General features: G+C 37.9%; 1 protein-coding gene across 1 annotated transcript in view; it reads left to right on the top strand.

The window, feature by feature from the left end:
* The window catches only part of C2H8orf34 (chromosome 2 C8orf34 homolog), a 317534-nt gene that overhangs the window by 78767 nt on the left and 220207 nt on the right, over nucleotides 1-18560 (top strand). The window contains exon 4 of the mRNA XM_055127065.1: nucleotides 6063-6191. Within this exon, the coding sequence (XP_054983040.1) occupies nucleotides 6063-6191 (129 nt within the window). The remainder of the gene's footprint in view (nucleotides 1-6062; nucleotides 6192-18560) is intronic.

Here is an 18560-nt window from a genome sequence, read left to right as displayed (position 1 = left end):
TTTGGAATGTTTTCTTATCTTGGTATTACACATAGAATGGCCATGGCCATAGATATGCATGCATTTATTTTTTAGTTTTTTATTAATGTTGTATTTGGGGATAGATGCCAAGAATAGCATCACTGGGTTATTGGGGTGTTCAATTTTCAATTCATTGTGAAAGCTCCATATTGTTTTCTGTTAGATGTTGGATCCGTTTATATTCCTAACAATAGTAAATTGAGTGATTTTTTTCACTGATCCCCACCAATACCGGTTGTTTCTGGTCTTTTTGAATATATGTCATTTTCATGGGGGTGAAGTGATATTTTCATTTTTATTTGCACCTCTCTGACAGTCAGCTGAAAAACACTTTTTTTATAGGCCCTTGGTCATACGTATGTATTTAAGAGAGCATCTGTTCATCTTCTCTATTCATTTTATGATAGGGTTGTTCTTTATATGTTTAACTTTGAAGTGCTTTATATATATATTGCATATTGGCTCTTTGTGGTATGCATATTTTTTCTTCCTCTTAGTAGGGTGTCTTTTAAGTCCTTCTCTGTGCCAAGCCTTTTTATACTTGATTTTAGCCAAAAGGCTGAGAAGTGATAAGCCTTTTTAGTCTGATGTACTCAAGTTGTTTATTTTTAATTTAGGTTCTTTGTCAGAAGAGTCAAACCATTGGAGACAACTTTGGTCAAAGTTCCAGTAGAGTTCTGCCTGTTTTCTTCATGGATTCTGGTTATTAAAATTTTACCAGACCATTCAAGTCTAGTTTGTTTGTTTTATTTTTTCTGATTCTGGGGATTCAATTCATTCAAGGCAAATGCTCTGACTAAACCACATCCCTGGGCCCCCATTCAAGATCTTTAATCCATTCTGAATTAACATCTGTGTGTTACACCTAAGTTCAGCTTCAGTTTTTCACAAACAGTGTTTTCATACCACCATTTGTTGAAGAGACTTTCCTTATTCCACTTAATACATCTAATTATTTTGTCATTAATTTTCTTCTTCTACATAAGAGAGGTTGTTCTGAGCTTAATTCTGTTTCATTGGCATGAATGTCTGTTTTTATTCCAGTACCACATCATTTTCCTGTATCTTTATAGTGTAGTTTAAAATTAGGGACTGCAATGCCTTTTCTTTTTCTGAGAATTGTTTTGACTTTTCAAGGAGATTTATGACTCTTTATAAATTTTACTAGCATGTGTTATAAATCTTGAATAACATCATTGGAATTTTGATAGGGATCACATTGAATATATAGTGTTTTGTGGAGTATGGTCATGGGTACATTGTTCACTCTAATCCATAAACATAGATTTATTTTCCATTTCTTTGTAACTGCTTTAATTTCTTTGAAGAATAACTTACAGTTTTGGTGTGTAGTCTTTCATATCATTTTGCTTGTTGCTTGTGTTTTATTTTTAACAAACAAATGACTTTAATTGTTATTACTACGGAGACACAAGGTAAGAGAGAACCATCTAGTAACTTAAAACAGTTTTGGATTCAGGTTTCTAAGTGACCATTCTTCAGGCTTAGGTGTAATAGAAACCATTGCTCCCTGGGAGCTTTGTCATTCACACTTAGTTCAGAGAAAAGGACTCTTCCATTTTCTCTCTTCCTTTAGTAATAGCCTTGGTTACCCCCACAATCATGAGGCTCTTTTTCCCAGCACGGACATTGCTCTCATGTACATGGGGGTTGATGCTCTGAAGCCTTTCAAGCAGAGTGGTACTATTTCCTAGGGACTTTACCTCCAAACACAGTCTCGTGCACACACAATAGTAATGATCCCTCCCAGTATTACCCAGCAGTCACTGCGAAGGCTAGGGATTGTGATGTGGGCGAAAATTCAGTTACAAGGTGAGCATTCTCAGGGTAAGGCACTGTCTTCCAGGCAGTGCTCAGGGAGATTAGGGCCATTTCTGGATATACTCAGCCTGGCTGTGCACACAGGTTTGTAGATTCAGTGCATGACTGTTGGTGCTGGGGTCATCAGGGCTGCACCTGGTGGTGCTTAGGGATCCCTAGTGCAGGGATCAAACTCCAGGGATCTCTACATGCAAAGTTTATGTTGCAGCTTTTGGAGCTGTCTCTCCATTCCCCAAAGATACATATTCTATGTAGAACATGTTAGCTTGAGTGGACAAGACTAGAGAACCAAGCATCAACCACAGTTAACCCTTAACTTTGGAAGTAGATTTGTTCATCTGTCTAAATAATTTTCACCAGGCAGGACTTAGTAGCTGTATTGAAATGGCAGAAATTTAAGGCACTGATAAGTTTCAGCTCTCATGTCAAATCACCTAACATGTTCCCTAATGTCTATTCTCCCATACCAAGTATAAGCTGGACAAGGTCACTCAGAATAAAGACTACATTTCCCAACTTCACTTGAGTTCAGCCTGGACTACAGAATTTAATTCTGAGTCACAAGATGCAAGAAAGTGATGTATACTTATCAGATAGGAGCCTCTGTCTGAAGGCTTCTTCAGACTTCCTTAAAAAGATGAACAGTCTATGGACCATTTTTTTACAAAGAAAAATCAACTTTCATTCTTGTTTTAAGATGGAATATTTTGATTCCTGTGGGACATGCAGTTAAACACATTTCTTACTGACATCAGTAAGAATTACAAAAGTATTTCACTGATTAATGCTTATTTCTTATTGGCTTTCAAGATCATTGTCATGTGAAGTATATTTACATCAAGGCTACTTTTATTTTTTCTAAAGTTTAGTAAACTAAACTGTCTTTAAGTACACACACATACTAAAATGGCTGGGAAGAGCCATATATTCTCATAGGGTTTCTATATTCTACATACATTTCTTCAGTGAAATGGGAGTTTTAGAAACCAGAAACAATATAGAGTTCTACACAAACTAGGTCTTATCCATCCTCAGTCCACCACATGAGTGGGAAGACAGATTAAATAAGACCACTTTTTAATTCTTTGAATTCATTCCTACATTTTCTGCTAGGAAATGAGAATAGATATTTCTGAGACTGAGTAATCAAACACCAAGAAGGCAGTAAAAAATACAACAAATGCTTAAGCAAATCACCCCTAGAGTTAGTCAAATAATTTTTTGCATCATGTGGTGCCCATAAAAATACATTCTGTCTAAAGAAGCTTAAAAAATGTTCCAGCCCCTTTCAAGTTATCTATTAATTATTCGTCCCTCATTTATCCACTGCCTCTACTATTGTGGCAAGTGTCTGCTTATTTTATTTCACCACTCAATATATTTTTATTGCAGCTGCTGCAGCAGACACCTTGAGATGCATTTCCCATAGAGACCAAGGCAGCCTGCTAGAAGGCCCAACGATGATTGATTTCAGTGACTTGAATCATTGAGGTAGAGGCATGCTGCTTCCACTTTAATTACATCTACAAGAGTGTAGCACTTTACCCCAGCCCATTGTCCTGAAATAAAGGACTTCCTGAAAGAGAAGTCCAAGACACAGAGATCTCAACTTGCACAGCTCCCCTTTATTCAGTTCATTGGACTACAATTCTGTCATTTTCGTATTGGGAAATATTGGCAAGCCACTGGGATTTGTAAGGAAATTGGAAGCCATGAAGAAAACGCCTTTCAGTTCATTTTTGTTTGTTTTACTTGGGCAATTAAAATGCTTTGAGCAGGTCAAGATATGAGACAGTATCTCACCATCATTGCAGATGTTCTGCATAAAAGCGTTGAGAATATTAACTATGGCATACATATATATTTATTTATTGTCCCATGGGGACAAAACCAGAGACATTCTTGGGATTTTCCAGAACATTCCATACTCGTTTATGCTGTGGGTGCTGGTACACGTTCTTCCTTTCTCTCCTCTTTTCCACTTGAATAAATATCATTTTCCAGTGAAGCTCAGTTCATTTGCCAGTTTCTCTGCCTTGCCCTTGACCTTTTTTCTCCTTTACCCTGAAACTTTTTCTAGCTGCAGAATCCATTCCTCTCCTCATTTCATCCAGATGCTTGTTTGGTTTTTGAGTCTCATCTGGCCATGCTCAAGAGCTGTTCATGTCTCGACCTCTGGTCCTAGATGTATTTGGAGGTTGCTTCTGGTAGTTCTTGGGGGACTCTCAGAAGCGTTAAGGAAATATCCCAGATCTCCCACATGCAAAGAGTGTGCTCTACCCACTGAGCTATTTCTCTAGTCACTCTTTTTATAAAAAAATAATCATTGAGTCCTAGGTAATTAATGTTGTAGGTCCCACTGTCACTGTCATCCCGTTGTTTATGGATTTGCTCCAGTGACACCTGTAACGTCTCCATTGTGAGACTTGTTGTTACTGTTTTTAGCATATCCAGGCTCTGCCATGTGGGCCAGGTACTCTCAGTAGCTTGCCGGGCTCTCCGAGAGGGACGGAGGAATTGAACCCAGGTTGGCTGTGTGCAAGGCAAATGCCCTAACCACTGTGCTATCGCTCCAGTCCTTTAGGTCCCAACATAATAATTTTAAAAATGTATTTCTTTTCTAGTTCATTGTTCATAGAAATGCAAGATTTTTGCATGCTGATTTTGTAACCTGCTACTTTGCTATATAGATTTATTATTTCCGATAATTTTAGTGGTTTCCTTAGGGTCTTCTGTGTATATCTTCTGTGTATATTTCATACACATGGTTTCTGTTCAAATTCATTATTTACACTTAGGATTCTTTTTCTTGCCTGTATGCTGTGGAATTAAAGTGGAGAAATTCAACATCCCAGCCTTATGCTTGATCTTAGAGGGAAGGCTTTCAGTTTTTTTACCACTTAGTACTTAACTTGCTCTTTCTCTTTAGGGCCTATGTGTAGTGACTCTGTGTGTTACTAAATTCAGTTAGTCACTCATCACTTCGTTTTTGTCTTCAAACATATCGCAGTGTCTTGCCTACTAGTATCATCTCTCTTTGTTCAACTAAATTTCAATGAAAAAAATACTTTCTCCTGTGTAAATTTTATGGGAATATGGGGAATATCTGCGATCTGAAGAGAAACCAGAGTATAAAATATGGGGAATATCTAAAGGTAAATAAATTCACACGTATTCAGTCTTCTCTTCTCTTAGAAAATTCCAAGTATATCTTAATATATTTATTAATAAGTGCACTATTTATTACTTTATGATTACTTTCACCTCTCATCATAAAAATATACTTTATATGTCTTCCCCAATTGAAAGATAAGTATTTTGCACAGAGAGCGATGCAGAGTCTCTTGCCCCCTCGCCTGGCTGTCTTCACTGGAGCCCCTCTGAGGGGGTGGGTTGAGTTTTCCTCCCTGCCCTGAGCAGAGTCCCGGCAGTCAGAGACCTTCGGAACCCAGCCACAGCCATGCTCAAGGCCCCTCTCCACACGTTCAGATGAGCCTCACACATGAAAGAACTGGCAGAGGAATCCAGGTGTGCGGGACCCAGAGCTGAGATTTCCAAGCCTGCTTGGATGGGGTCTGGGCCTCTTCCGCCCAGATCCCCCATTTTCCTGTAGCTAGGTGGTCACACCCAGGGACTGCCCCCGAGCCATGTAATCCCATCAATGGCCAATATTCAGAGACTATAAAACCAAGCTCCTGGAAGCCTGACATCTTATAGCCTAGTTCTCCCTCTCAGAGAACCTGGCAAGCTACTGAGAGTTTCCTGCAGGCATGGGAGAGCCTGGCAAGCTCCCCATGGTGTACTTATATGCCAAAAACAGTAACAATGATGGATCTCATTCCCCTGACCCTGAAAGAGCCTCCAGTGCGGCACCATTGGGAAGGATGAGTAAAGAGAGGCTTCTAAAATCTCAGAGCGAGGACAAATGGAGACGTTACTGATACCGCTCAAGAAAATCGACCATCAACGGGACTAGAGTTTTCTTCTTCATAGACAATGTTATACTTCTTTTACTTATTCAGTTACATTTTTTCCTAAAACACAACTTTATAACTTCTATTTGCTCACAATACTACCATCTCAAGACAAATATTTTACCCTGTACATTCATCATAGATCAATCTTTCACATGGTGATGAAAAGTAACTTTGTATCATTATGTAGCACACACTTATGACAATCATTTTTTTTAAACGTAGTGCCAAGGTCAGTAGAGCATCATAAGTGGAACTGGCGGAATAAAACAGAAAACCGTGATTTTGATGAATTGAACCACATCCTTCAAGAGAGCAAGAAACTGGGAAAAGCCCTTGAGAATCTCTCTCGAAGTAAGTTCACTTACTTGATTATAATTGGAATTCCTAACAAGTATTAAAACAGAATCATTCATTACCATTGCCAGTAAACCATTTCTAACATCATCCTCATTATAATTCCATGGGAGATTAGTGCATGAGATTGAGATTTGAAACAAAGATTGGTCTTGCATATTACACCCTTTTGTGGTCTTCCATATTAGAGATTTGTGAGAAGACTGGTTATCGAATATTTGAGGCACCAAGGCTATCCCACCTCTACCCCACCGTGATACTCAATGTCTGTCTCTCACATGGATTGTCACTGAAAACAAAAAATGCACCTAATGATATAATACTCACCTTCTCTTTTTAATTTCTTTGTTTTATGTTATCTTAATGTGCATCTATAGGGATAATCACACACACAAGCACACACACAGACACAACCAGAGCTTCCCTTGGCATGTTCCAGACAATTGCAGCATTTCTGCAGGGTGACCCACACAGCCTTTTTTAGTTTTACTATTTCTAAACTTATAAGGATATAAATCTTCCTAAAATGCTTTCATAGCCTAGTGAAGTGCTTTATAACACAGAATTTTGATAATGCAGTGATTCTGTGATCTAGGAACCTGGTAGGAGGATTTGCTGTACCATATCAGGCATATCATTCAACCTTCTGAGTCTTAGCTGTCTTGTATCCAAAGCAGAAAGATATGGTTCTGTCTCTTTCTTCTGATGGTGCAAAAGTTCAAAAAGATGCATCTCAAGTTTAAAAAACTTTTGATAGTAGTGTTATGAGAGTAGGCAATCAGATACACTGATTTGATAAATGCAGTTCACAGAAACTTTATGGTGTCAGTATTAAGTTAGAAGTATTTATTCTTTATTATGATCCCTAAATATCTCTCAATTTTAAAATAGGCAGGGGCTGACATAAAGATAACCTTTTATGTGCCATGGCTTATGAAAAATGCTAAATGAAAGTAGTTAGAACATTAGTAAATTCTGGTGGATTTTATCATATAAGTGTGTTAATAGTTTTTACTAGTTTCATGATTTGCCATGCAGTTAAACTTGGGAGTGGACATATATGTAATATATCATAACATATAATATATATGCACTAATATTATAATTATATAATCAATTTTATTGCATTAGATATGAGATATAGAGATTACTTCTCCTATCTATTCATAACTCACTGGAGGCATTTTTTAAATACTTTTCCAGGATTCTTTTTGAAAGTTCACTTTATGGTTAAGATAGGATATTATTTTGTCATTAGCACAAACTCTGCTTGAGATTTGGGAATTCTTGTCATTTGACCTGATTTACTTTCACAATAAACAATGGCAAAGTGAATCTTGTCAGTATATTATGTTCATGAACAGAACCTCATGTTATTAATATGACAACTGACTTGTTAGGGCAGCACCTGCAGTTCTGCTAAAGCTCTCAATTCATATACTATCATGAGTTAAACAAAATATAATTGAAAAATATGACTAATTTTTGCGTAAATTTTCAGATACCATGTTTGTACATCAAACACACACATTATATGCATTTTAAGTTTCATTTTTATTATGTATTTATTATTTTTGTTTTGGGGAGGCAAACCTGGTTGTGCTAAGAGCATGCTTCCAGCTCTGTGCTCAGGAATCATTCTGGTTAGTCTCAGGGGATCATATGTGGTGCAGAAATAGAACGTAGGTTGGCCACACATGCAAGGCAAAGCATCTTGCCTCTGTGCTATTTCTGTGGCCCCTGAAACTTCACCTTCTTTTTTCAGCTCTTCTTTTAAAGAACTCACTTGGATCAGGGACACTCAAGATAATCAATCTCTTTCAATATATCCAACTATTTGACAACTTATTAAAGGAAGTAATGTGCTGTTACATTTTACTGGACTCATATAGACTCTAGTGGAACAGATTGCCTATATGTGTAATTTGTGAACAGTTTAGAATTTAGTCTGTCACCAATGTTATTAGTTTAATCATTTTTTATTCTAATCAGATTTCAACACCTTCCAGCTAAGCTCTGCTCAATAAGAATATAAAATGAGCGTCCTGTATATTTTTATGCAATTTAAATATGCGCAATTTGAAAAAATTCCAAATAAATCTATACAATTAATTTACAAGGTATTTTATTCAACCTAATATATCAAAACAATTATCAGTTTGGCTTATAATCCTATAAATTTGTTACAGAGAGACTTTGTATTTTCCACATTCTCCTTACAGACTGTTATGAATTTTAATTTGCAGTATATCAAATTTGGGCTGTTTAAACATGGCTACTGGATGGTGACTCCTATATTTCACCACAGTTTTAACTGACTTAAACACACAGAATTGAAGTTTCTTTAGCCTCAGAATATCTTCTTAAATTTCCAGAGGAATTGTTAGAATCATTGTTTCCTTCACCTTTCTTTCACTCCTCACTGTGGTTATATCACTGTATCTGGAGTCAAGTGAAATTTTTCTCACTATGGTAACTTATTGGGACCATATTGTGAAAGTGAATGGAAAACATACAGCCCTCATCTAATAGAACTAATCCGGGAGATTTTTTCCTTGTTGTTTTGTTTTGGGGTCACATCCAGCATTTCTCAGAACTTACTCCTGCATCTGTGCTCAAAACTCACATTTGGCAGTGCTCAGGGACCATGTACAGTGTTAGGAAGTGAACCTGGTTGACATCATGTAAGACAAGTGCCTTACTTGCTATACTATATCTCCAGTTTCTGTTCTTATCATTTTAATATTGTCTTTTAATCTGTATTTCATTAAATTTTTTGATTCCCGTTGTTTTCTAGGGCTTCACCATCATTTGATTCCCTTTGGTTTCAATATGCACCATTTCACATAGATTTTATTCCTATGATATTTTGTTCATCCAATTTGTTATATGAAAAAAATCCCTAGAGCATATATCCAGTTGGATATGCCACTTCTATGTTAAACTCAGTATAATGTATATGTGTATGATATATATCTATACATAAATATGTGTGAATGGATCATATCTTATCACTCTCTCCAGATGTAAACTTTCATTTGCATTCTTTGGCTTAATCATGATTAACCCAAACTGGAATGCTTCTAGACTCTACTCTTATCCTTTACTGTTCATTATTGGTTTCCAAATCTTATTCATCTTCTCTCAAACATGCTAGGAATATTCTTCCCTTTTTAACCTCTATTAATGTAGAATTGTCTAGCTTGTATACCCTAGATACATATAGAAATGGTTTGAGGAATAGAGTTACTTTTACCTGTGCTCATAAGTTTTTTTTATCTTTTTTCTCCAGTTAACTCAAAGTACAGTGTTAGAATCTAAGGCAGTGATATTGCCTTAGAATCAGTATTGCCAAGAATTAGTATTGTTGGTTCATCCAGATTCAGTGAACTGATTAGAGTTCATGTGAAAGCACTGACTAGAGCTTTTACATGGACTGGAGTGATAGCACAGAGGGTAGGGCATTTGCCTTGCATGCAGCCGACCCGGGTTTGATTCCTCTGTCTCTCTCAGAGAGCCTGGCAAACTACCGAGAGTATCCCGCCCGCACGGCAGAGACTGGTAAGCTATTCGATATGCCAAAAACAGTAACAAGTCTCACAATGGAGACATTACTGGTGCCCGCTCAAGCAAAATGAAGAACAACGAGACGACAGTGCTACAGTGCTACTAGTGTTTTATATTTGAAGTGCATCCATACCAAGTCACCACCAGAGTAAAAATTCCTCCACCCATAATCATGCAGTCCTTCACCTCATCCTACGTCCGTATTCAAAGACACCAGTTTTTTTTGACAATATCTTAGTATTTGTTTTACCTAGGGATTGTCTAGTGCCCTTCTTTGTTTCTTTATATTCACATATGAGAAAGATAACCTGGGATTTGTCTTTTTCCTTTGGGTTTTCTTCTCTTTACATGAATTCCTGCAGTTCCATTAAACTTGCAGCAAACTGCACAATTTCATCATCTATTCTCAGATCTGAGTTATATTCCATAGCAGTTTCTTCAGATACTTATTTGTTCTTGGACAGTTTCTTTTTTATCTTGTATATTATATCTTGCATCTTTCATATAGCTTTATTTAAAGCTATGATCAAAATAACTGTGCAAATGTCCTTTCAAACTAATGATTTAATGTTCTTGGGGGTAGATGCCGAGTAGTACAATTGCTGTGTCATATGAAAACTCTATTCTTAATTTCTTGAAGAGTCTCTCAACCATTTTCCAAGGAGACTGAACTAATTAACAGTCCCAGGAGCAATGAATGAGAGTCATTTTTGCCACTTTGCCATTTTGCCAGAGTTTCATCCCTGCCAATTCTACTTATTTCCCAGCTTTTTGATATAAAGAATTCTTGCTGATTTTAGGTGAAATATCTCCCTGCCATTTCAATTTGTATTTTTCCTCTGATCACCAGTAGCACTGTAGCACTGTTGTCCCGTTGTTCGTTAATTTGCTGGAGCAGGCACCCAGGCACCAGTAATGTCTCCATTGTGAGACTCGTTACTGTTTTTGGCATATCGAATATGCCACAGGTAGCTTGCCAGGCTCTCTGAGAGGGATGGAGTAATCCCATGAACCTGGGATGGCCATGTGCAAGGCAAATGCCCTACCCGCTGTGCTATCACTCCAGTCCATGATCACCAGTAATTAATATTTCTCACATACCTATTGACCATCTTTATGTAACCATTGATGAAATATATGCTCATCTCTTCCCTATTTTCAAAATCAGTTTTAAATTGAGAGTTCTGTACATGTCTTAGATAGTAGTCCTTTGTCAGATGTATGGCGTACAAACTTTTTATTTCCGCCAGTCACTATAACGTTTTTAAATTTTAGACGTCTTTTGTTTATTTTGCTTTTATTTTCTTTGCCAGTGGGGTGTGATCAATAAAAATCTTGAAGAGTCCGTACTGCTTTCCTCAATCTATGTTACAGAAACAAGTTTGATATCAAGGTCTTTAATCCATTTCCAGTTGACTTTTGTGTATTGGATGATATAGGGCTCTGATTTTATTTTTTTTATGTGACCATCTTCTTTCCCCAGCAGAGTGCGTTAAAGAGGATTGCCTTCTTCACTTCATGAACCCAAGCCTTTGTCATAAATTCACTGTCCATATGTTTATCTCTGGATTTTCAATTCTATACCACTTATCTGAGAGTCTTATTTTGTTGTAGTTTTGATTAAAATAGCTTTGAAGTATGGATTAAAAGTCTGGGAATGCAATGTTTCATATATTTCTTCTCAGAATTGCTTTGACTTTTCTGGGAGTTTTATAGTTTATTATATGTCCTTGAAAAATGCTCTGAGTAGTTGATGGGGACTGTGTTGCTTCTCTAAATTGCTTTTGTAAGATGATCATTTCAACAATGATGATTCTTCCAAACCATAAACAGAGTATAGGTTTCCATTTTCTGTGTCTTATTTCTTCAGGAGTAATTTATAATTTTCACAAATTGGTCTTTCTACTCCTCTGTTAAATATTCCTAGATATTTTGAGTGTTTTACACAGTTGAAATAGAATCATTAAAAATTTATTTTTCTTGTACACCATTGTTTATGCAAAGAATAAAAGAGTTTTCTGTTCCTAAATTTTTCAGCCTACAACTTTCTTGTATAAATTTATTTCTATGAGTATTTCAGTGGTCTGTGGTATTTTTTGTGTACAATATTCTTTGTGTACAATTTAGTGTTCCTTTTGTACAAAAAAAGAAGAGAAAAAGTCAAACTATCATCAGTTAGAGAGTTTGACTTTTTTTTCTTTTTTTTATTTAACTAATATTAATTTCTTTGATTTATTTCTTGCCTAATTGCTGAGGCAAGGACTTCTAATACTGTGTTCAATAGTAGCAGTGAAAGTGGAAATCTTTGTCTTGTGCCTCACTTAAAGGAAAGGCTTTTTGTTTTTTGTCATTAATAATGATAAGAGCTGTAGGTTTATACTATATGGCCTGTAAAATAGTTATATATGGTTCCTCCATCCCCATATTTTTTTTATCATGAATGGGTGTTGAATGTGTCAAATGATTTCTGCATTTTTGTAGACAATAACATAATTTTGGTCCTTTCTGTTACTCAAGTAGTGTAGAACATTAATTGCTTCACAGCATGAGCCATTGTTGCATTCTTGGATCTGATCTCACTCGATTACCACATGTGATATGTTTAATGTATCAATTCTTTTTGACTCACTTAGATTTTAGGATCTTGGCATTGATGTTCATTTGGGATAGTGAACTATTTTTTTCTGCTTTACTAATGTCTCTGTCTTTTTGTATCAAAGTAATATTAATGTCATAGAAAGTATAGAGAGATGTATGTTTTTTCAGCTTTTGTGGAGAACTTGAGAAAAATAGGTAGGAAGTTTCTCTCTGGAGGTTTGATAAAGCTTAATAATGAACCCAACAGACCCATGACTTTTGTTCATTATCATATTTTTGATAACAGTCATGATCTCCTTGGTAGTGATAAGTATACTCAAGTTTTTCACTTCAACCTAACTTGATTTTAGGAGGGTGAAAGATTCTAGAAATTAAACATTTCTTCTATATTCTTCAACATAGTGGCATAAAGTTGTTCATAGTAATCTCCTGTGATCTTTTTTATTTATGTTGTGTCTGTTGTAATTTCTTCTCTTTCATTCCTAATATTTATCAGAGGTTTCTCTCTTTTGTTATTTGTTAGTTTCATCAGGGATTTGCAAATCCTTTTTATTCTTTAAAAATCTAAACTCTCGGGGCTGGAGCAATAGCACAGTGGGTAGGGTGTTTGCCTTGCACGCGGACAACCTGGGTTCGATTCTAGGCATCCCATATGGTCCCCTGAGCACAGCCAGGAGTAATTCCTAAGTGCATGAGCCAGGAGTAACCCCTGTGCATTGCCAGGTGTGACCCAAAAACCAAAACAAACAAACAAACAAACAAAAACTAAACTCTTGGTTACATTGATCTTATGCATTACATGTTTGGTTTCCATATTGGTTATTTCTGCTTGTCTTTTTATTATTTTTCTTTTTACTTACTTTGGCATCCCTTTGACCTGGGAAAATTTCAGGTCAATATTCCTGATTATCAGAGTTATTTTTCTTTTTCTAGTTTACTGTGGTGTAAGGTTCAAGAATTTAATTTTACATTTTCTTTTCAATGCATGTGGTTCTTTAAATGTCCCTTGTAGTACAACTTTTGCTATGTCCCATTCTTTAAATGTCCCTTGTAGTACAACTTTTGCTATGTCCCATATGTTCTGGTAGCTCATATATTAAAAAAAATAACTGCTATTTTTTAATTGAATCACCATGAGATAAACCATTACAGAATTGTTCACAATTAAGCTTCAGTCATACAATGTTCCAACATCCATTCCTACACTAGTGTACATTTCCCACCACCAATGTCTTCAGTTTCCCTCCCAATAACCCCTAAGCCCCCCTTCTCCTGCCTACCTCTATGGCAGGCATCTTTCTTCTTTCTCTTTTTCTCCATTTGCACATTATGGTTTGCAGTACAGATGTAAGAAACCATAGTGTTTATTCAGGGCATCAGTATTTTTATTGGGTAGGTACATATGGAGTAGCTTTTTTTGTTTTAATAGGGTAGCAGCTTTGGGGTGGGCATGACTGCTGGGGCTTCCAGAGGTAAAGGGAGGTGGGGGGAGGTAGCCCATTCTGACTTAGAGAAAGCCTGGGGACATCAATTACAAAAGCCCATATACCCAAATTTTCAGCAGTTTTATATATAGGTGAGGTTTGTCCCAAGACTGTGACATGCAGCCAAAGGCATGACAGGGATTTAGATTGTGGAAGCAAGCAACTCCAAGGCTCTGCTTGGGTAGGCACCAGGCAAACCCACCCCCCTCAAATCTACCCTGGTCTGTTAATCCTTGAGCAAGTCCAAGATTAACTGTGGCTTTTGATCTTGTTCGAGATTTATTCATGGGCCTCTAGATAAATGAGCTCATATGGCTCAGCTGGAGGTGGTTTGTTGGCATGGTTCCCAAATACCTAACTTTTGGCAATTTTAATTTCTCAGAAAACTTGGTCCGGAGTTGTTGGAGTCTGGCAGAGGCACAATGCAAATTTTGGGGTGTCCAGAAGGCCGAGGGCTTCATCAGGCTGCTGATGCCTCACCCCCTCCTGGCCAGTTCAGCATGGATGAACAGGCTCGTCGGATGCAGCCAAAGAAGTTGACCTGCCAATGGTGCTGTGCCCTCTAGGCCCCAGTGGCAGTGGCAGCATGGCCCTGGCAGGGACCAGGACCGAGGTCAGTGCTGCTGTTTGTGGCTCTGACACTCTGGGTGGACCACAGCACACCAGTCCGGCAGAACCTGCTCAGGGTTCTCGGTCTCCCTCGGTTGGCACTCAGGGAGGTTTTCCTCCTTAATATGCTGTGGTACACTGGCCACGTGGGCTAGTCTGGGGAGGAAATGGTAGAGGGGACGCCTTGAGTCACCTGAGCCACCTCCCATGGCGGGAACCCGGGCGTCCTCTCCCTCCACTGCAGGTCCCGCGCTCCGTGGTAGTGCCATGCTGGACTCCAAGGGCCTGTTCATCCACGCTGAATTGCTGCCACTCGGCCACTGTGCAGCTCCAGGAGCCCCATCAGCTCTGAGCCTGGGCTGGCACCACTGCCACCTCCACATGTTCCACTCTGGCCAGCGCTCCACCACAGGCGCCAGTTTGGTTCCACTTAAAGCCAGTCTTTTCTAGAGGAAATATTTAAAGGCCACTTATGGTCCTTCACGCAGAAGTTTTATGACCCCCCATCAGCCCCGCTGTGCAGACCACTGAGAGCTGTGGCCGCACTCCTGCCATCTTCTTTCCTCCTTTCACCTGTCTCATATCTTTATTAATCACTCATTAGTGTGTTTTATTTTTAATAACCTACTTGCAGTTGTTTTACATATTTCTGTGGTTTTTCATTTGTGCATGCGTGCTAATGAGTATTAAGTTTTCTTTGATCATTATGTAATGTCCACTTCTGCTTTTTATTGCCTTTCATTTTGTCTTTTTGTTTTTTTGGTCTATGTTAACTCTGGTTTTTCATACCTTGTTTAGCCTATAGTTTGCCTGTCTGATTATTTTCCAGCCTTTCACTTTGACCCCGTGTGATTTTATGATGGTTCGTGTGAGTCATTCTGTTGTATATTCTACTGTAATGAACAGAATGTTGATTCCATTTATAGATCCATGCAGCTACTCTGTGCCTTTTGATCAAGTGATTCACATTAAATAAAATTATATTTTTATAAGGGTGATGGATGTATCCGTGGTTAGAGTTTGGGTTTTTTATTATTTTTTTATTTGCAAACATTCAGTATGTCTTACAGTTGTGGTTTAGTGACCAGGAAATTCTTTATTTGATATTTGTCTGTATAGTTTTGTGTTGAACGTTCATATTTGAATGGTAGGCTAGTTGAAATAAGCATTTTTACCTATTTCATTCTGTGTGTTGGATATATCACAATATTCCCATCTTACCTGATGGGTTTCATTTGAAATATCTGCTCTAATTTTTTTAAAATTTCTGGATCATATTAGGCAATACTCAAGGATCACTCCTGGCTCTGCATTTGGTGGCTCCACTCCAGAGACCAAATGGGATGCTCGAGATCGAACCAAAACTTTCTGTACATCTTTCTTTTTCCCTTCCTGGGTCCCTATAATTTTTGATGTTGTTCTTTTTGGGATATCCCGTAGTTTTCTGGTATTTTTTCATCTTTCTTTGTTCTTTTATTCCTTCTTTTGGCAGATAGGGAATACACCTGGTGATGCTCAAAGGCTTATTTCTAGCTCTTTGCTCAGGGTTCATTCCTTTTGATGCATGGGGGACCATGTGGAGTGCTTGGATTGAACTGGGATGGGCCACGTGGAAGGCGAGCATGTTGACCTCTGATTATTGCTCGGGCCCATGTCTTTTGTTTTATGTATGCTTTAATGAATTTTGTCTTTTGTATACTGGTTTGTTCCTCTGCTTCTCTAATTTGACTGCTCATTCCCTTTATTGCATTTTTTTAAATTGAATCATTGTGAGAACAGTTATAAAGCTTTCAGGTTTAAGTCTCAGTTATACAATGACCAAGCACCCAGCCCTTAACCAGTGCACATGTTCCACCACCAAGAATCCCAGTATACCCCCTATCTCACCCCCCACTCTGCTTGTGTGGTAGATGATTTTCACTTTACTTTCTCTTTACTTTGATTACATTCAATTTTTGACAGAAAACCCACTATTCTTATTTGAAATTTCCCTCACCAATCAGACCTGCTGAAAAGGCATCATTAGATAATTTGTTTGCTGTTGCTGATAATGAAGAGCATATGATGTCATGCGGCCACTGTTTTGGAATTCTGGTATTTTAGTAATTAAGTCCAGAGGTATTTCTGCCAGCAGCCGCTGCATTCTGAGATTGGTTTGTGTGCCCTGGAATCATGGCCATTCAGGAGCAGAGGAGTAGTTTGTCGGCGGTCGCTCACGGTCTCACCTGGGTGGGGGGCAGAGCCGGTTCCGCGCCCCCATCTCAAGATTTCCCATGTGCCTCATCACTGCAAGCTCCTACCTCTCTGTCCAATTGGCTCTGAAAGGTGGCGGTCGCCATGCTGCCATATAAAGGAAAAGGCCGAGGGACAAAAACCCTTCTCCTCCCAGGGTGGCACAGGGCCTTTGCTTTGTTCACAGTCCAGGAGCATTTCTGCCAGCAGCCAATGCATTCCAAGATTGGCTTGTGTGCCTCTGGGATCATGGCTGTTCAGGGGCAGAGGAGCCGTTCCTGAGCATTTCTTTGTATATCAGGAAAGATTTGGAGAAATATTCCTGGTCCCCACATACCAGAGCCATGTTTGTAGAAGCTCACGGTCGCTGGGATTCCATCTGTAGAAGGTGGGGAGACTGCACCTGGTCCATCTGGGGCACCCCAGTGTTATTGGCTCGGTCTGGGGTCCGGAGCATTCTCTGGTGTTGTGGTGCCTGCCAGCCAGGATTCTTCACTGCTGAGTGTTTTGTGATATATATATATGTATATATATACATATATACATATATATATACATGTATATATATTTAAATTCTCTTACTTTGCCCTTAATACTTATGATTGAATTTTTCTCAGATTTACTCTGTCCTTGTTGGAACTCTCTATTATTTTACTCAGTTTGTCCAAGACTCTAATTATCGTTTCTTTGGAATACTCATCTTTGAGATTCCAGAGATCTTAGCACCCGGTGTCTGTCCAAGGCTTTCATTATCATCCATTAGTGCCATTAGTTCATTAGTCCTTTTCTTCATTATGTCAGGTATTGTCCAGTCTTTTCAGTGTTTGTCAGCTTGCCCCCTGTTGACGCAGATGAGATCCTTGTGGAGTATATGTGGAATGGCATTGATGAAGGACCTTTGAGTTTTTTTTTATAGTGATGTATGTGTGTGTGTTTGGGTGGCAGCAACACTGCTAAATAGAAAAAAAATGTTTGTGTCTTTGTATATATGTAATGACATTTTATGTTAAACGAAGGAAACAAATAGAAAGAACATATAGAAACAGGAGAGAGAAGATTATAGAAAAATTACCAAAGAATGTAATTGGGGATAAAGTCAAGAAAATGGATGTGAGGACTGGTAATCAGAGTACACTATTTTGAGGCTGAAGAGAACATAAGTGGTTTCAGTGGAGGATGGGGTAGTACATCTAGCAAGTTGAAATGAATATATTGCACCTTTCTCAGAAGATTAAATATAGAAGTTCTTTATGGTGAGCAAAGGAGGAGATGAAATAAAAGGTAATAAAACAGGAGGCCAATCAAGATATGGAATTTTAAAAGTTTAAAAGTTAAGTAATCAAAGAAAAATTAGTTTTTTAATTGTAACATATTTTCTTTACCCCAGTACATATGTAACATACAATCAACACTTAAAGTTATTGATGAAGGGAAATTAATGGGCTGTTTTCCATTCCTTAACTTAGTCTTCAAAATACACTGCATAAGAACTCTCCATGACATTGAAGCTAAAAGCATCTTTAAGGACGAAACAGCACTGACCATGCAAGTGAAAGCAAAAATAAACAAATAGGGCTACATCAAACTAAGAGCTTCTGCATTTCAAAAGAAACAGTGACCAAAATACAGAAAGAGCCCACAGAATAGAAAAGAATATTTACCCAATACCCATATGATATGGGATTAATATCTAGGATATACAAGATACTTGTGAATTGTATAAGGAAAAAACTCCAACCCCATCAAAAAAAAGGGGAGAAGAAATGAACAAAAGTTTCCTCAAAAAAGAAATACAAATGGCCCAAAGGCACATGAAAAAATGCTCCACATCACTAGTCATCAGGCAGATGCAAATCAAAACAACCATGAGATATCA

Source organism: Sorex araneus, chromosome 2 (assembly GCF_027595985.1).
Source record: "Sorex araneus isolate mSorAra2 chromosome 2, mSorAra2.pri, whole genome shotgun sequence".
Lineage (NCBI taxonomy): Eukaryota > Metazoa > Chordata > Mammalia > Eulipotyphla > Soricidae > Sorex > Sorex araneus.
Note: the sequence above shows the minus strand (reverse complement) of the source record. Positions and strands in the feature narration are given on the sequence as shown.